General features: G+C 45.5%; 1 protein-coding gene across 1 annotated transcript in view; it reads left to right on the top strand.

Annotated features, from left to right (window-relative positions):
• The window catches only part of magi1b (membrane associated guanylate kinase, WW and PDZ domain containing 1b), a 148,181-nt gene that overhangs the window by 99,414 nt on the left and 28,645 nt on the right, over nt 1-20,122 (top strand). Inside the window, exons 3-9 of the mRNA XM_079242444.1 lie at nt 1,570-1,689; nt 3,433-3,675; nt 10,845-11,070; nt 13,343-13,425; nt 14,390-14,425; nt 16,994-17,051; nt 18,856-18,962. Coding sequence (XP_079098570.1) covers nt 1,570-1,689; nt 3,433-3,675; nt 10,845-11,070; nt 13,343-13,425; nt 14,390-14,425; nt 16,994-17,051; nt 18,856-18,962 — 873 coding nt within the window. The remainder of the gene's footprint in view (nt 1-1,569; nt 1,690-3,432; nt 3,676-10,844; nt 11,071-13,342; nt 13,426-14,389; nt 14,426-16,993; nt 17,052-18,855; nt 18,963-20,122) is intronic.

Genomic DNA, 20,122 nt, shown 5'->3' with positions numbered 1-20,122 from the left:
AAGTACAAGTCCATTTCCCATTTCTTTATTTTTCAGTGTAATTTAAAAGATGAATTATGGGTCCATGCAGAGCAGGGGTCCTTAAGATCTACTGTCCTGCAGTGAATCAGAGGAACTGTTTGTTTCCAGGCCTCTGCAGAGCTGACCGACATGAGCATGAGGAAATTCAGCCATTTCATTCTGCTGTGACGGAGAACAGATGCATCTTAAGGTTGCCGGATCGTTGACTTGAGGATCGGACTTGTGTACACCTGATGCAGAGTGTGTATCGGCCCTGGAGAGCAAACCTTACCCAACACTCCTCCTTGGCTTTGCCAGGTTTGCATTGAGCTCCAAGCTTCCAGAGTTTACCGTAGAATGCGTATCCATGCAGAACTCCCAGCCTGTCTTTCCTCCTCACTTCATTTCACAGCTTGGTCAAAGGGGTTTTTGTGGTCAGGAGGGTATCGAGTTAATCTGGACGACAGTGATAAGTGTGTCTTACTCCTGGGTGTAAGCCAAGGCTATGCTTGATACACTGACCACAATTCCACTTCCTATTGGCTTTTGTTTTTGTTCCTAAAAGAGAGAAGTACCAAAACGGAGTCTAATCAATGGCCAGCGTTGTTTGGGAAGTAAACTGACAGCCGGGTGGACACTCGGGCTCAGAGAAAGACGTGGCAACAAGCGAACTGACATGGCAGTCTTGTTCAGTAGAAACATCTGAGAGCACCTCAAGACTTTCCTGCAGCGTGTTGGTTTGGAATGAAGGTGTTATGGTGAAGGATAAGCCATGGTTCACATGCATTCCTCTGTACTGCATGCATGCTTGTTTGAGTGAGGGTGTCCACATGTGTGATTTATCACCAGTGTCACTGAGCGTGACTGCAGAGGAAGCCTGTCCTCATATCCCCACACATCTATTTTTACCTCCTTATTGCTTCTCAGCCCACTGGAGACAAAGTGATCGGGAGATAAGACGGATCAGGAGACGGAAGAGGAAGAAAAAGGAAAAGCTTTCTGTTGTCATTAAATGGATGAAACAGTCTGGATGCTTTTATTTGTCCCGTTTCTGAAGCTTCACAGAGGAAAGCAGAGGAAGAGTTTCGCATTAATTGTGAGTTTAACCCACAACGTTATGATCCCGCCGTCGCTTCCTGGCCGTTGATGCCATGCTGGCAGACTGCAAGCAGCCATTTAAGGCAAACGTGTGAATCTCACAGGATTCCTGCCAAGTCACACACACATTCACACACAAACAATTTCCCCAAACATATGGCAGGATCTCGCTAGGTGCTGCCGCAGTACCTCACACTCTGCCCCAGTGTGAAGGGACGGCAACAAACAATGGATTTCCCTTTTGTCCCAGTGTGGGGCGAGAAATCCTGTCCAGCAGACTGCTGCTTTAATCGGAGTTTCACCAAAATCATTCAGATTTTCAAACATGGTTTTTTAAAGCATGAATGTCTGATGGAAGCGGCTCACCAGACTGTTTGTCTCACATCGACTGTAGAAAATACCAGAAGTATCTGATCGATGATATGATGCAATGCTTCCACAGCTAACCAGGGTGTCTGTTTGGGTGTCTAGGTACCACCCGCGCCCCACGTGACGGAGAAGTTCCTGGCGTGGACTACAACTTCCTCTCAGTAGAGGACTTCCTGGAGCTGGAAAAAAGTGGAACCCTGCTGGAAATCGGAACATATGAAGGTGAGTTTGACGAGCATCCCTCTGAGACGGGAATGTGACAGATGGCACAGCAGGAAAAAGGTTTCAGGGATCAGATGCCAACAGATGTGTTGGAGTTGCCTTGACTGAGTACTTTTGAGTACTTACCATCAGCCGTGGTACATTTTCCTCTGACCACGTATCAGTTAGTACTTTTACTTCGTCATCGCTCCACATTTCACCACCATCCGTTTCTAGAGATTCTCGTGCATTTGTAGCGGAAGCGTTTGTCTAAGATGCCCCACTTTTACCCACGATGCAACGCTACGTCAAACGCAGGAAGTGACTTATTTTGTAGTCTGTGTAGCATTCCAGCTGGATTTGTCTCAGATGATGCAATCAATTATTATGATTGATGATCAATGATGGGGTATTCAAACCCATTTATTCACAGTAACAACCATAGACACACCATAAGAGCTGAAAGCAAAATAAACCATCAAATAATTTACTTCACAGGCGATCACGTTTCACCTTTAGCAAATTAGCATTAGCCCGTTAGCTTTCTCAAAACATTATACAATAAAATAGAAATACAAATTGTACATTTGGAATTCACTTAGCATTCATACCTGTTCGCCTTCCAGCTAGATGCTTAACAATAAGAATAAAAGAACTTTCACCAACAACAACCTTTTTCACTTTCCAACCTTGCTTCTCGTCTCTGCGTTCAACTGCGCAGGAGCATCATTCGCAAAAGAAAGGAAACTTATAAAAACGCCTTCACAATAAAGGTAAACATAATACAATGTGCTCTAAAACTCAAGTTCACAACTTAAAGAGGAAAAATCAAGAATATTAGCCACATACTATATGTATAAAAAAGTATTATATAAGGCGAGCAATCTGGGACATTTACGGTCCGCTTCCTGTATTTAGTCCGTTTGAAAATGGACCGAGACCTGTGTTTGTAGCCGGATTGAGTCCGCTTCTTTGATCCGAATCAGAATTTGTTTTGCGCTTTCACATTTCCCCAAACGAAGCGACTTTCCGAGCAAACTGAGTCGGATTTGGATATAAAATCCCGATGTGGACGCCTGAGTCCGAGTCGGCTGTGGGAAAAAACCTGCAGGACACCGACCCCCGAGAACCAGGATGGAGGATTTAGAGGTTCAGCAGAAACTTTGGCATAAAGACTGAAATTAAATAACATCTGATCTGACTCAGGATTGACGTGTCAGCATGGATGCGTCGGTCCAGTACTTCTCTTTGTGCTTGTTGATCGCCATGTCACCTTTAGATTGTACTCTCTGCTCTGTAGGAGGAAGCATGGTTTGTATTTAGGATGAAATCACTGGATGTATATCCTGCAGTGCTGATGGTGAAGATCGGTTTAGTTTGGTTTTAGATGTTCTGCATGTTTTATTCTTCCTCCTTTGACAGTGTCTGCTAAGCTGGCTGCTTCAGCTAACACTGAAGAAAACGTCCACTGTTCTGTCGTATCCCGTCATGTCAGTGCTGGAACTTTGACTCGCCATGTCTGAAATAAGCCAAATGAGAGAAAAATCACCTTCAGACAAACATTTCTGAAACTTTTTTTGCTGCAGAGAGCTGACATTCTCCCACAGATAATTAGCATACAAAGGCTGTGACTTAACCTCCCCCCCAAATACACAAAACCCCTTTGACCCCTCCTTTCATGACCTCCTACTCCTTTTTTTCTGCTCTTTTTTTTAAATCTCCCACCTCCCTTCTTCTCCCATCCCTCCTCCTTCTGTTGCCTAGGTAACTATTATGGGACGCCCAAGCCACCGGAGCAGCCCCCCAGTGGGAAAGTGATTAGTAGTAGCAGTAGTGGCGGTGATGCCCTTCTGCCAGACGGGCTCAGCAGTAGCCTGCCGGGCTCACAGCACTCCACTCCCCGACGAGCCAAGTCCTACAATGACATGCAAAATGCTGGAATAGTGTTTGGAGAGCAGCAGCAGGAGGACGACGAGGACCTCCCTGACATGAACAGCAGCTTAACAGGTACGTAGTGGTTGGGGGGGTGTTGGTGCAGAGATGCTGGAACACGTATGTGGATTGGACTGGACTGCAGAGACAACGTGGGTTTTAAACAAATGCAGACTTTAAGGTGCTTCAGACATTTAGAGACTTGGATGATTATTAAGAGAAGTCTGAGAAAAAATGTTTAACTAAAGTTATCAGACACATGAAACTGCTTGATGAAGGCAGGTTTGTTTGTAGTCTAAATACTCTAAAAGTAGGATTAAAAACCAACTTTTAACAAAACTAAAGTAAAAGAAAATAAATGGAAACAGAGAAAGTCTATTATTGATAAAATAATTCTTTTTTTCTCCACATAACATATCTTAAAATGTAGGGCTGTGCCATTTGCTTCAGTTACAATCAGGATGCTACAAATTAATTATTAAACTATTATCAGGATTTTAATGAATCTTTTTTCCCATTGAGGTTTTTTTTTTTCTCACTCCGTGGCTACATGTGTACCCTGAGAACGAAGCTACTGTCACGTTGTCGTATTATCACATTTTATTTTGACTTTAAACAACTTCCATGTGGAGGAAGTCTTGTATGTTGTCCATAAAAAACTAAATGTTTAGGAACGCTAGCCTTCAGACCTGGTGAGTAAATGTCGTGCTCAGTAGCGTAGCTGCAAGCCAAGGCTAGCTGCTAGCTTTTGTTAATTAAATATTTCAAGGCAGAATTTTTATTGTTTTGGACTTGATGTACAAAATCTTGCAAAATATAATCATACAGATTATATCATATATAATGTAGCAGCCATGTTTCTTCTTTTTGTATCTCTGTTTATTGACACAATGACATTTATGTTGTTGTTGTTTACGACGTGCCGCCGGACACGCGGGACTTTTAGTGGGTCATTCAATTATTATGAAAAATAATTATTTTGAACATTTATCAATTGTGATTGAATCGGTTCCTCTGACATTGAGTACATGGATTACATGGTAAAGGGGTCTTTCTCTGCTAAAAGCATCATTTTATCTCCAGACATTGAAACATTTTCAACTAATTAGCTCCATGAATTACTCATGCATGTAACTGGGCTAATTTTTTTTATATCTGGAGATAATCTGCATCTGTATACACAAGCCAGAATAAATACTGTGAAATATTTCCTCATTTAGATTTTTATTGTTAGATCAGATTTAGGAGTTCAGGCTTTAAATAAAAAAAGAACCAACAGCCTCAGGGGGAATTTATTGTCGATTATACATCAAATGAAAGCTGGTTGTGATAATTAATACAATAACTGTGTCATTAATTTAGCAAAACATCCAAGTATTTGATGTTTACATCACCACAAGCCTGGATATCCCAGTTTAAATGTTTTTTTTGTTTTTTTTTAGTTCTCTGCAGTTTTACATCATAAGTTTAGTTTACATACGATGAAGAGTAGATGTGTAAATCTCATCTGTGTCAAACTGAAACAAAAATACTTCTTTTTTTTTTTTTTAATTAAAAGTAATGTAATGACCCCGCCAGCCAACATATGAGACTGAATAAAACCTAATATCCATGTACTGACGCATTTACTTAGAGCTTTTTACTGCAGAATCTGTCTTTACAGTACAGCTTTGCAGATGAAAATATGGCATTTAATGTTAATTTAACTCCTCCGCCATCAGAGGATTAAAACAGTTACTGCTCTGACTTCTTCTTTTGTATGTTGACAGTGAAACCATGACAGATGCTCTCAACACAAAAACAATAAGAGACAAATGCTCACAAATTGTTTTATATTCTGTATTTATAGAAAATGACAGTATACAGATAACCAAATATAAAATATGTTCACAAATTGATTTATTTATGACAATCAGTGCAAATACTTCTAAAGCCAATGCACAAGTAAAGTCACACTTTATTTCACACAGTGAGACAAAGTTAAAGGTCGTTGAGCCCTTCAGATGCTGCTTGTTTAGGTGACGACCAGTAAACTGGGGCTCGTCTTAGTAAACTGGGGCTCGTCTTAGTAAACTGGGCCTCGTCTTAGTTAACTGGGGCTCGTCTTAGTAAACTGGGGCTCATCTTAGTAAACTGGGCCTCGTCTTAGTAAACTGGGCCTCGTCTTAGTAAACTGGGGCTTGTCTTAGTAAACTGGGCTCGTCTTAGTTAACTGGGGCTCGTCTTAGTAAGCTGGGCCTCGTCTTAGTTAACTGGGGCTCGTCTTAGTAAACTGGGCCTCGTCTTAGTAAATTGGGGCTCGTCTTAGTTAACTGGGGCTCATCTTAGTAAACTGGGCCTCGTCTTAGTAAGCTGGGCCTCGTCTTAGTAAACTGGGGCTCATCTTAGTAAACTGGGCCTCGTCTTAGTAAACTGGGGCTCGTCTTAGTAAGCTGGGCTCGTCTTAGTAAACTGGGGCTCGTCTTAGTAAACTGAGGCTCGTCTTAGTAAACTGGGGCTCGTCTTAGTAAACTGGGCCTCGTCTTAGTAAACTGGGGCTCGTCTTAGTAAACTGGGCTCGTCTTAGTTAACTGGGGCTCGTCTTAGTAAGCTGGGCCTCGTCTTAGTTAACTGGGGCTCGTCTTAGTAAACTGGGCCTCGTCTTAGTTAACTGGGGCTCGTCTTAGTTAACTGGGGCTCGTCTTAGTAAACTGGGCCTCGTCTTAGTAAACTGGGGCTCGTCTTAGTAAACTGGGCCTCGTCTTAGTAAACTGGGGCTCGTCTTAGTAAACTGGGCCTCGTCTTAGTAAACTGGGCCTCGTCTTAGTAAACTGGGGCTCGTCTTAGTAAACTGGGGCTCGTCTTAGTAAACTGGGGCTCGTCTTAGTAAACTGGGCTCGTCTTAGTAAACTGGGGCTCGTCTTAGTAAACTGGGGCTCGTCTTAGTAAACTGGGCCTCGTCTTAGTAAACTGGGCCTCGTCTTAGTAAACTGGGGCTCGTCTTAGTAAACTGGGGCTCGTCTTAGTAAACTGGACCTCGTCTTAGTAAACTGGGCCTCATCTTAGTTAACTGGGGCTCGTCTTAGTAAACTGGGGCCTCGTCTTAGTAAGCTGGGCCTCGTCTTAGTAAACTGGGGCTCGTCTTAGTAAACTGGGCCTCGTCTTAGTAAACTGGGGCTCGTCTTAGTAAACTGGGGCTCGTCTTAGTAAACTGGGGCTTGTCTTAGTAAGCTGGGGCTCGTCTTAGTAAGCTGGGGCTCGTCTTAGTAAACTGGGGCTCGTCTTAGTAAACTGGAGCTCGTCTTAGTAAGCTGGGCCTCGTCTTAGTAAGCTGGGGCTCGTCTTAGTAAACTGGGCCTCGTCTTAGTAAGCTGGGGCTCGTCTTAGTAAACTGGAGCTCGTCTTAGTAAACTGGGCCTCGTCTTAGTAAGCTGGGGCTCGTCTTAGTAAACTGGGGCTCGTCTTAGTAAACTGGAGCTCGTCTTAGTAAACTGGGCCTCGTCTTAGTAAACTGGAGCTCGTCTTAGTAAGCTGGGGCTCGTCTTAGTAAACTGGGGCTCGTCTTAGTAAACTGGGGCTCGTCTTAGTAAGCTGGGGCTCGTCTTAGTAAGCTGGGGCTCGTCTTAGTAAACTGGAGCTCGTCTTAGTAAGCTGGGGCTCGTCTTAGTAAACTGGAGCTCGTCTTAGTAAACTGGGCCTCGTCTTAGTAAGCTGGGGCTCGTCTTAGTAAACTGGGGCTCGTCTTAGTAAACTGGAGCTCGTCTTAGTAAACTGGGCCTCGTCTTAGTAAACTGGAGCTCGTCTTAGTAAGCTGGGGCTCGTCTTAGTAAACTGGGGCTCGTCTTAGTAAACTGGGGCTCGTCTTAGTAAGCTGGGGCTCGTCTTAGTAAGCTGGGGCTCGTCTTAGTAAACTGGAGCTCGTCTTAGTAAGCTGGAGCTCGTCTTAGTAAACTGGGCCTCGTCTTAGTAAGCTGGGCCTCGTCTTAGTAAACTGTGGCTCGTCTTAGTAAGCTGGGCCTCGTCTAAGTAAACTGTGGCTCATCTTAGTAAACTGGGCCTCGTCTTAGTAAACTGGGGCTCGTCTTAGTAAGCTGGGCCTCGTCTTAGTTAACTGGGGCTCGTCTTAGTAAACTGGGCCTCGTCTTAGTTAACTGGGGCTCGTCTTAGTAAACTGGGCCTCGTCTTAGTAAACTGGGGCTCGTCTTAGTAAACTGGGCCTCGTCTTAGTAAACTGGGCCTCGTCTTAGTAAACTGGGCTCGTCTTAGTAAACTGGGCCTCGTCTTAGTAAACTGGGGCTCGTCTTAGTAAACTGGGCCTCGTCTTAGTAAACTGGGCCTCGTCTTAGTAAACTGGGGCTCGTCTTAGTAAACTGGGGCTCGTCTTAGTAAACTGGGCTCGTCTTAGTAAACTGGGGCTCGTCTTAGTAAACTGTGGCTCGTCTTAGTAAACTGTGGCTCGTCTTAGTAAACTGTGGCTCGTCTTAGTAAACTGGGCCTCGTCTTAGTAAACTGGGGCTCGTCTTAGTAAACTGGGCCTCGTCTTAGTTAACTGGGGCTCGTCTTAGTAAACTGGACCTCGTCTTAGTAAACTGGGCCTCATCTTAGTTAACTGGGGCTCGTCTTAGTAAACTGGGGCTCGTCTTAGTAAACTGGGCCTCGTCTTAGTAAGCTGGGGCTCGTCTTAGTAAACTGGGGCTCGTCTTAGTAAACTGGGGCTCGTCTTAGTAAACTGGAGCTCGTCTTAGTAAGCTGGGGCTCGTCTTAGTAAACTGGGGCTCGTCTTAGTAAACTGGGGCTCGTCTTAGTAAGCTGGGGCTCGTCTTAGTAAACTGGGGCTCGTCTTAGTAAACTGGGGCTCGTCTTAGTAAGCTGGGGCTCGTCTTAGTAAACTGGGGCTCGTCTTAGTAAACTGGAGCTCGTCTTAGTAAGCTGGGCCTCGTCTTAGTAAGCTGGGGCTCGTCTTAGTAAGCTGGGGCTCGTCTTAGTAAACTGGAGCTCGTCTTAGTAAACTGGGCCTCGTCTTAGTAAGCTGGGGCTCGTCTTAGTAAACTGGGGCTCGTCTTAGTAAACTGGGGCTCGTCTTAGTAAACTGGGCCTCGTCTTAGTAAACTGGAGCTCGTCTTAGTAAGCTGGGGCTCGTCTTAGTAAACTGGGGCTCGTCTTAGTAAACTCGGGCTCGTCTTAGTAAACTGGAGCTCGTCTTAGTAAACTGGAGCTCGTCTTAGTAAACTGGAGCTCGTCTTAGTAAGCTGGGCCTCGTCTTAGTAAACTGTGGCTCGTCTTAGTAAGCTGGGCCTCGTCTAAGTAAACTGTGGCTCGTCTAAGTAAACTGTGGCTCGTCTAAGTAAACTGTGGCTCGTCTTAGTAAACTGGGCCTCGTCTTAGTAAACTGGGGCTCGTCTTAGTAAACTGTGGCTCGTCTTAGTAAACTGGGCCTCGTCTTAGTAAACTGTGGCTCGTCTTAGTAAACTGGGGCTCGTCTTAGTAAACTAGGGCTCGTCTTAGTAAACTGGAGCTCGTCTTAGTAAGCTGGGCCTCGTCTTAGTAAGCTGGGCCTCGTCTTAGTAAGCTGGGGCTCGTCTTAGTAAACTGGGGGCTCGCCACTGGGCAAACTAAGGAAAATGTCGCGAGACACTGATTTTTTGTTTTGTGGTTACGGTGACTGGTTTCTGGTGAATTTATGCATTCATTCATTCATTTATTTTCTGAAACCACTTGATCCGATAAAGGGTTGTGGGGGAGCTGGAGCCTATCCCAGCAGGGTGAATTAATGCAGTAAAACATCATTTTTCAGGTTGTATGTCTTTTGAAACACCACCTGGTTTCCTCACAAGAACACACTGATCACTTTTCTGCTTGAAAAATAAAGAAAATAGATTAACTTGAGGATTTGTCTCTGTTACATCCAGCCAGCAGATGGGTCAAAGAAAAGAGTTAAAACAGAAGGATAAAAAAGTTCTTTATTTATTTATGTGTTATTCAAGCAGACTCCAGGTCTTCCTCTGGTTTTTACCCAACTTTCCTGGATTTGGATGGAAAATATGAAACTGAAATTGTCTCAGAGGCTGGCAGCACATTTAATGTGATGATTTCTTTGTTCTGATGACGTTCCCATCGATTCAGCTTTGATAAACACTTGTTTATGTTAACAATAAGTATTTAAAACAACTTCAAAATGTCAAGTATCCATACACAATGAGCCGCCGTAGTTTGACATCAGCGCTTCCTTGTCGTGTGAGCCGGTGATGTGGACACCTTGACAAACAGGAGGCATGCAGCTTGATGTCTGGGGGAGGGAAGAAGTAGAGAATCTGAGCGCTTTGGGGTAAAAATGGAGATGAAGTTGTGATAAAGTAGCAGGAGGGGGCTGGGGGGATTAAATGGAGAAAGAAACTGGAAAGTGAGGAAGATGAAGTACATTAAAATGTGGATAAGATAAATAAAAAGGAAGCGGGGTCGCGGCAGAAGAAGCTCTTTGCGCTGCAGAAGAAGCTCTTTGCGCTGCAGAAGAAGCTCTTTGCGCTGCAGAAGAAGCTCTTTGCGCTGCAGAAGAAGCTCTTTGCGCTGCAGAAGAAGCTCTTTGCGCTGCAGAAGAAGCTCTTTGCGCTGCAGAAGAAGCTCTTTGCGCTGCAGAAGAAGCTCTTTGCGCTGCAGAAGAAGCTCTTTGCGCTGCAGAAGAAGCTCTTTGCGCTGCAGAAGAAGCTCTTTGCGCTGCAGAAGAAGCTCCTGGCTGTGCAGACGGGCTGCAGGAGACTGGTGGGTCTGACTTCCAGCATGTGCTTCACGTCTGCACCCAGACATGGAAAACAGCTCCATCTGGCTGCGAGCACATGGATCAATGTGACTTCCAGTGTTCAGAAGTGGGAATTATGTCATGAGACACGAGCTGGTAGGTCATCGGTGTGTGTGTGTGTGTGTGAGTGTGTGTTAGTAGGTCAGGAGGCTCCGTAAAGAACCGGCAGCTGTTTCTGGCTTCTGCTCTTCAGAGGTGAGACCGGCAGTTGTGAGTGTGTGAGCTGAAACGCTGCCTCTCTGGTGAGAAAATGAGACAACAGAAAACCAGGAGATGACGCTTCACACGTCATGACTCTAGGTGTGACCCCCCCCGTCCCTCCCCCGGCTGTAGGAAGTTCGCAGCTTCGGGGTGAATGACTCAACACAGCGATGAAATCTGGACGATGTCTGGGTCGACTTTGAGTTTTCTGCAGCTTTGGAGGCGACGAGCTCCTGAAACGCTCCTGACTTCTGCCTGCTCTCTCTTCCAGGAGAATCTAGTGACTTAGACGACATTCTTCACTCGGTGCGCCCCTTTGCCCCCCGCCAGAGTGACCTGTCCTACCCCGGGACAACCCCCTCACCATCGGCCACCACGGAGAGCACACAGCAGACACACTCTCACCTGAGCCATCCTCCCCCGGAGGACCCGCTGGGACCTCTGCCTGACAACTGGGAGATGGCCTGCACCGAGAACGGAGAGGTCTACTTTATAGAGTAAGTACCGCAAGATTGTTTATTTATCTGTCCACGTTGTCTTCTCTCTCGCTCTCGTTTCTTTTATCCTTTCTGCTGAAGCGGCGTAAACTTGATGTGTGAAAATAAATGCAAAGTGTTAAAATCCACGTTTATTTTTCATTCATGTTTCTGAGTTTTAGAGAGCGCTGGTTAGACTGGGAGACTGTGGAACGATCCTGCAGACGTAGATCTGCTGTCCATATGATAAACATGTTACAGAGAGGAAATGTCCAAAGTTTCACTGAGAATTTAACATTAAAGACGCGATGCAGAACATTTCCACATCGTCGCTAATCCCGCCTCCATCCTGACCTGTTAGCTCCCTCCGGCAGCAGAAGACCATCTCACCATGACTCCTGTTTCGTCTCTTTTAATCTTCTTGTTTCTTTGCTGAATCAGCAATGTTGTGAGTTCAGAACAGCCAGTTCCTTATTTTATCGTGAAGCCAAACGTCACGCAGCATTCAGGATGTAAACGTTGCATCGTGTCGGTTTCTCAGCCTCAGGACGCTGCTGGGCAGCAACGGATCTAGAAATACACATGATAGATGTCACTGTGTCATCGAACACGTCCGGGGCGCCATGTTTTAAGGTCAGAAAGTTACGTAATGCGTTTTTAAAGCGTCTCATTTCTGGATGTAAGAAACATCTGGATGCATCTGTGATGTTTGCTGTGGTCATTTGGTGTTCCGGGTCACACAGCTGGACCCAGGTGACCCTGCAGGGAATGATCCGGCCCCAGTCCGTGTACCAGTAGCTACCTACGGCTCAGATCAGCCATTTTTATCCACAAGCAGCCTGGAGGGTCTTCGTCCTGGCTGCGCCTGGAACACCCAACCTGCCAAGAGCTTTGCAGAGTACTACGATAAATAGATACTATTACTTTCATTTTACTTCTCCATGACGAGGTTCATTCTTTCTGCCTCCTTTCTGGAACAACAAACCCAAAACAAATGACATACATCTACACTCCAGATCTTCCCAACTGCAGGGGAAGTACAGTCTGGTCTGGAGAGAAAGCAGAGACGTGTCAGAATCCAGATGTGTTTCTGCGTCGGAGGAAATCACCTGAAACGTGGTAGAAAAACGTGCCTGGTTATTCCCTCTGTCCCCGCTTCATCTCAGAATGAGTTCAGGTCTGCTGCGTCGCCGTGTCGCCGCGTCGCCGTGTTGCCGCGTTGCCGTGTCGCCGCGTGAAGTCAGAACCTAAAAACGTGAAGCTGAGATGTTTGTTGGTAAACGTCTCAGGAAGCCATCAGCTGATGTTGGTAAACAAACACGTCTGTCGGTCGGGAGAATCCAGGGACAGCTTCCAACATGCAGGACCTCATGATGACAAGTCTCCATGGAGACAGAAGAGATGGAATAAGACGTTATTTATCACTTTGTGGTTGTTTATTTGTTTTGACTCTTGGCTAAAAACAAAAACAACTTTCACACTTTTTGACTTTTTCCTCTAAAAGCCGTCTGCAAGTGGAATATCGATGTTCTCACGCCGGTATGGAACGATACCAGTATCAGCCTTGGGATTAATATTAATATGTGGATCAATCCGCCCCGTCGGCGCTCTGCCGCGGGACAAAACATCTAGCTCCCGGAGATTTTGTCCCACAGAGACGAGACGGACATCGTTGTGCTCAGCGGAGTCTCTGCTTTCACACAACGCTGTTTCTGAAGCAGACGGCGATGCTCTTAGGTTCTTCCTGTTGAAAAGCTTGGAGTTTAAACGGCGTTTGCTTTGAGCAGCTGCGTTCGGTTCGGTCTCCTAGTCGGGTTTCTGCACATCGTTTTGGTTTGCTACATGTTAGCGCTGCTGCTACGGAAAGCTCTTCTGTCCTGTATCTGTTTGTATCGGGAGGTTCTACTCTGCTGTTTCGTCAGTATTCAGCCAGCACTACGGCGTATACCTTCTCTTGTGTTAACTTGCACAGCAAAAACTCTGCCTTAAAAAAACAAGAAAAAAATATACAAAAATTAGGTAAATGTTGCTTAAAATAAGATGAATTGTCTTGTCAAGACTTCCCAAAACAAGTAAAAATACTCTTAAAACAAGGAATTCTTTGGCATAAAAACTAAGAATTATCTTACCTTTAAAAAAAGAAGCATATGTGTACTCAATTAAGGTTTTTAATCTTACTTAGATGTCAGTTTTTGCAGTGTGTTTACTGTCCGACCCACAGATCTGCTCTATTTAGTGAATCTGTTGAAGTCTTTTTTTAACCTGAGTATCTGATGTAATGTGTTTGTTTCAGCCACAACACAAAGACCACCTCCTGGATAGACCCTCGGTGCCTGGACAAACCTCAGAAACCCCTGGAAGAATGTGAAGATGATGGTATGTTTTTACCCCGTTGATCTGGGAGCAGAATTCCCGGCTTTCCCGTTTGAAGAGCAGAATTAGGAAAAGTGGCGGCTTGTGTGTTGTTGTTCTGCGTTCATGCAAACACACACGCAGGAGGTTCAGGACAGATTTCACATGATTGCATCTCCACTCTGAGATTTCCACGGTAACGCAGATGTCAGTGTCACAGAAACGGGCGAGCTGTGATTGGACGGCACGGCTCGCATCTTTATAAAAGGATCTTTTGTGTCATCTTCAGTTTGTTTCCATGTTGTGCTGTAAAGAATGACGGAGAAGATCCTGATGTACAGAAACGTATCGGCGTTTTTATCCCACCGGCAGCGGCTGCTGTTCGCTTCAAACTGCAACTTCAGCTGCAGCCTTCTAGTCCACACATTTTCTTTTCAGATCCACGAGTTTCAAATGAGAGAAGTTATCTTTATTTTCATGTAAAATCCTCTTGGATCTGACAACACCGGCTTGCCGTAGCTCCGCTCGCCGTGACTCTGTCGTCTCTTGGACCGCCTGGAACATCCTGGAACATCCTGCGAGAGCTGCAGCTGAGGACAAGCTGTGACTGTTTCGTGTCACAATCACTCAAATCCAAGCTCTTTACCATTTATTGTGCTTCCAGGACCTATCCACCTGCAGCACCTGAAGCCGGCGCCGTCACACAGCTTCCCTGCTAGAGCTCATCATGCTTTACATGATCCGTTCAGTTTCCGTCATCTGAAAAGAAAACATCATTAAATACTGAAAAGATGGATGTTGTTCATCATTCATCCCAAATAAACACATTTACCAGTCCTGGTTTAGAAAACATGCTCTACTTCTGATGACGTCCTGCCACCTGGTGGCCACATGTTGTTATTACACCCAACTGACCTCAGATGTCTCTCTCTCCTCCCTGTCCCACGATGTCCCTCTGATGCTGCTTCGCTGTCCGTCCTCCGAGTAGAAGGGGTTCACACAGAGGAGCTGGATAATGACCTCGGTAGGAGCTTTCACACCACCTGACACACACACACACACACACACACACAACTGTTTACCTTTCAGCATCCTTCTCACATCTGGTCAAAGGTAGAATTTAAAACAGCATCAAGTCAGAGTGGTTTACGGCTGAGGTAGTGCACGTGCACAGCAGCGCGACCAGCAGAGCGAGTGGCAGCTGTGATCGTTATCACCCAGAGATGAGACGCTGACATTTATCCGGGCTTTCCTTTGCATGTGGTGAAGACTTTTCACCACACGCCCCGCAGGGGGCCTTTTAACTCAGCTGTCTCCGTCCCCACACACAGACGTCCCACCACCTCATCATCTCCTACACCACACATGAGCTGATGCAGAGGAGATTCTTCTAATGATGATTTTTAAATTGGTTTCTGTCTGACAGACAGCAACCCTCTTCTTTTTTTTTTTTTCCTCCCTGCGGCCGCTCAGCACAATCAGCAGCCTATCAGACACAGCAGAGGCCACTTGTTCAGGATAAATGGTGTCTGGAGACGATGGCTTGCGCTGTAACGCTCTGGTAATGAACAACGCCGTTTCACTGGAGGAGATCTGTGATTAACGGTCGGACCAGAGCTTCACGGCCGGCCTGCTCTCACAGCAGCAACTTCTGGGGTTTTAAGTGGCAAAAGGTGAAGATTTCGACCTTCTGTTTGGTAAAACTGGAGCTTCTGCTGAAAATTGAGGTATTAAAGTCTTATTTTTAGCCGCTGTCCTGCATTTTTTAAGCTCCAGTTAATTTTTTCTAATAAAAAAAAGAGGAGAAAAAGTCTTGCAGTTTTAGCAGCGTCTGTTTGTGAGCATCCGAAACAGCTGCCACGTTAAGAAAGTCGGAGCAGACAAGTGTCCTGTCTGTCTGACAGCCCCCAGCTGGATGAGCATGTTTTATATATCTATCCATCAGCACGATCCAATCAGGCTGGAGGAGAAACGAGACGAGCTTCAGGAAGGAGGAGAAAACATAATGGCAGCAGACAAACCTGCAAACTCTCACACACACACACACACACACCCACGTTCCACGTCTGGAGGATTCAATCAGGCAGCGGGATGAAGAGGAGGAGATGCAGGACAGCTGGAGATGAAGGTGGAGAGAATAGGATGCGGGAAGCCTGACACGGAGCGAGAGGAGCACACCGCTCCATAAGCGACACATTTTCTCTTTTCTCAGTGTGTTTCCACTCCGCAGCGTGCGCCACATCAAACGGCGTGCACGCACACACAGGTGCTCCTCGCAGAGCGGAACCACTACAGTGTGAAATCAAGTGGGTGATTAGAATTTAGCGTGAGATGAGGCAGGACCTCGTTCCATTTAACGTTCCACTGGAAAACATCTGAATAGTAACTCACCGCCGGCTCGCAGCAGCACTCGTCTTCCGCTCCTCCTTTTATTCCCAAGCTTTCTGTACATGTAGGAAATGAACAACAACACGAGCAGGAGGTGTTTATGAGCACCAGGCCAGCTCTGATGGGGTTTTTTTACCTGGTGGGCCAGATCCATGCAGGAGCCGCACAGGAACGTTTCCATACTGCGTCTGTCGCCAAGTTTCCTCAGTCAGGATGCTTCTTATTAAAGAACAGAGCCGATTATTACAACTATCATCACCTGGCCGTTTGCAGAGCGTAACGATGTGTAAAACGTACGCAGCACAACGGGCCGTTATTGAACAAGCAGCATTAGGAGCCATGATGTGTGCTGTGGTCTGCCGGAAGCCGGTGCAGCTGTAGTCTGGCTGGAGATGCTCTGCTGGCGACACGGATGCTGCGCTCCACGGACTGCTGAAGCGGTTCTGCTCACGCTCCTAACTTCCACTAATTAGCATGAATGTCACCATTTCCCTGCACAATTCTGTTTATGCTTCAGCTCATCTGATTGGATTTCAGTCCGAACCTGCCGGACGTGACCCAGGTGAAGCCAGATCTGCTGGATTTCACACAAACATGATGTGTTTTAAAGATACAGTGAATAAAATGTGAATGTGTCAGCCGAGGCTTCGGTCAGCGGTCGTTTCCAGTTAAACCAGGGACGTCATTTCACCAGCGGAGCTGCTGGTTGGGAGTTATGTGTCTCCTTGGATTGTTTGTCTCTGACATGAAGAAGGAAAAAGGACTAAAAATAATTTCCTCCACATGATCTCAGACTCTCTTCTTTCAGCTCCAGAGTTTTTTTCTGGTTTCTTTTCTCTGCACATCATTTCAAAGCCCGGATTATTCCACCTTCTCTCCATCCTCCAGTTTCTCTCTCCTTTATATCCCCTCCTGCCTCTTTGTCCTCTCTTTTATTCCCTTCCTCCCCTCTTCCCCCCTCGCCATCCCTCTCTCCCACCCGACTCCTTTCTCCGTCCACCTTTCATCCCTCCAGACCCCCGTCCGTCTCCCTGGTGGGGTGTTGCTGTCTCCTTATCTGATGTGTGGAAATGTCAGCCGTGTGAGGTGGCAGAGGTGTGCACGGACATGCAGGAGGACCCTGCAGGCCGAGCTTCTGATCATTCGGTGCTTCCTGCAGATTCCTCCATCTCACTGCACTGCTCCTCTCTTCTTCTCTCCACAGAACTTCCACCAGGATGGGAGAAAATAGACGATCCAGTGTACGGGGTCTACTATGTTGAGTAAGTGGTGCGCAGTATGAAGCACAAGTACGGTTAGCATGCAGGAGAAGAGAAGAGAAAATTCCTGTGAATTATTCATACGCACTCATGCATGCGCGTAAGAAGGCAGGAAGCCTGGATGTCCACGTAAATCTGCACAGAGAGACGACTTTAGCAGGAAAACGAGAACAATCCCAGAGAGTTGTAGAGTGTTTGTTCCAGTCAGGTAAATGGGGAATGCACTGGTTACCTGTGCAGGAACACCAGTGAGACCAGTAGGAAGAAGGCCGCCATGCCAGGTGTCCAGTCTGTCCCTGTGTATGCAGATAAATCAGACCTTTTCTTTTTGCCTTCGGACGTTTTGCTCCAGACGTTCCACATCAGAAGAATAGAAACAGATTTTTAGTTTATCAGAGAAAGAGAGAGCTGCAGGTCTCTGACGTTTGGCAGGGGTGGGACAATCAAATCGAAAAGTCAAAAATCAGGATTTATTGTTTCACAATTAATAGATTTTTTTTGTTAAAAAATTACATTTCTTTTGTTAAAAAGTTGGGTTTTTTTGTTAAAAAATCTATATTTTTTGTCATAAAATTGATTTTTTTTTGTGATAAATTTTTTTTTGTTTTTCAATTCAATAAAATTAATCTACTAGAAATTTTTTGTCATTTTTATTGTTTTTATTGATCTTTTTACTTTTCTTCTTGGGCATTATAGCAGCAGAATGATGGTCTGGCTACTGTGTTGTTTTAACTGAAATCAGGAAAAATTACTAGCAAAGAAAAGTTTTATAATTTTTTTTTTGTTTTTAATATACGAAAATCAGCAATATTGAAGAATTTTATGAATCGCAATTTAAATTGAATTGGCACCCAAAAAATCGGAATGGAATTGGGACAAAAGCGTATTGTCACGGCCCTACCGTTTGACAGGTCAGGTGGGCCGATTAGGCCAACAAAGCTGCAACTGAAGATGTTATGGAGGCTTCTATGTGAGACATTTCACCAGAATTTAGAAAATAATCTGCGTTCAGTGACTAAATGCAACAGAAAAACTCTTCTGGAAGTTACAGGCATGCGGGAGTGACATCTGCAAATGAGGGAAAGGGTCTGTTGGCTGCTGTGAACCCGTCTTCATGCAGAAATCAGAAGTAGGAGCAGATTTTCACCTGATAAGGCGACGTCTCACTGGAAATGTGACTTTGCAGGTCTCCTCGCTGTTGGATTTTGTTCTGTTGGTATTTTGCAAACTCGGAAATGTAGGTCATTGTGTTTGTTTACCATCTCAGAAAGTATGCAGCGAGTTTCTTTATTCGTGTGTGTGCCGCATGCATCTCGCCGCTGGGCCACCGTAACACAAACATGTTTCACGTGTTTGATGTTGGCAACGGCGTCTCGGAGCTCGAGCATGTGGCATCTCTGCACATGTCTCCGATGATTGTGCCGCGTCTCCTTCCTTTGTAATGTGCTGCGTTCAGGTGTCATTTTTCAGTGTTGGTAAAGTTAGAACCCTGCCGGGTGAGGGATGAGGAGAAGCAGGGAATTAAGCCTTCATCAGAAACGTGACGTGATTGGTGGGTGTGATTGTGTCACGGAGGGGGAAGTACGACTGCATGTGTGTTCCACCGTTTGTTAATCAAAGCTTATGACCATGTCTCCTCCTCTCCCCTCTCTTGACCCTCTCTCTCTCGTATTCTTGTATCCTTTCCTCCGTATGTGTCCTCCCTCCCCCACTGCGCTCCTCTTCCTCCTGTAATTCATCCCTTCTTGTGCTGCGCTCCTTCCCCGTCCACCTCCACACGCTGATGTCTTCCTCTACCCTTCCAAAGTCATATCAACAGGAAGACCCAGTATGAAAACCCCATGCTGGAGGTGAAGCGGCGCAGGCAGCTGGAGCAGCAGCCGCCGCAGCCCCAAAGCCAGCAGCCACCCGAAGGTGAGCGCTACATCCGAGGTTCGTCCACAAGCCCCCACGGGCGTCATTTCCTTTCTTTCTGATCATGTGCATGCCTGCTTGTTGTCTGTATGTGTGACTTTTACCAGTTATTGCTGCAGTGATGCCTGATGTGATGCCGCTACTGTCTTATGATTTGCTAAGTGCCCCCCCCCATAAAGGCATAACTATTATTTACGGCTGTGCAATGCAGCCTTTTTATGTTCCTTTGTATTTTCTGTGCTGCCTGTTTCTTCTTGTTGACAGTAACCTGAAGCTTCTCTCCTCAGCTGAAGACATGTTAGTCAGCTGCAACTGAAAAGTGTCACTAAGAGTGAACAGGAAAAACTCCAGCGGCCCTTAAATGCATCAGACCCAGCAGCCAATGCTGCTGCTGCTGCTGCTGCACTGTCAGGACGCCCCACAGAGAAACTCATCTTCTTATCCCCAAACTTCTGCTGATTCAGCTGAAAATTCACCTCTATTACCTGCAGACACCACCCCCCATCAAAGAGCCAAGTGTCTCTACAGAAAACTCCCTTCATGCCGAGTTTAAACCCGTTTCTTCACGTCTGCATTGATCCCATCTCGCTGCTTAGAATATTTATTAAGGCGGGAGTCTGATCGGCGCCACGCTGCCGGAACACGGTGATTAATCATAGATGTTGGCCAGTATAAGAAGATAGTCCGCTCCCTACACACACACACACACACACACACACACACACACACACACACACACACACACCTCCACTAAAGGGATAAAACAAAGTCAACTTACAGATACAGTTGTGCTCATATGTATTCATCCCCTTTCATTAAAGAAGGAAAAAAAAAACAGCTGCCTTTAAAATAAGCTGGAATTGACTAAAGTTATAATAAATAAACAATTTATGAAAATCATGACATTATTTTCTAATTCTGGTTCAATAGAAATATTTTTTTAAAAGCAAACAAATAAGATAATTTATTACATATTCCATCAGTCATAAAGTAACATTTAGTTGAACAATCCTTTAATGTTTCCGCTCCAGTCAGGTGTTTTCTGTTCCTCTCAGTCAGACTTCTGCACCTGTTGACAGGTATTTTGTCCCACTGTTCAACAGAAAAGTCTCTCATTTGTCCAGGACACATTTGTTTGTTTGTTTTTTTTTCTTTCTTCA

Source organism: Telmatherina bonti (genome assembly GCF_933228915.1).
Source record: "Telmatherina bonti genome assembly, chromosome: 6".
NCBI lineage: Eukaryota > Metazoa > Chordata > Actinopteri > Atheriniformes > Telmatherinidae > Telmatherina > Telmatherina bonti.
This window is presented reverse-complemented; position numbering and strand designations above follow the sequence as displayed.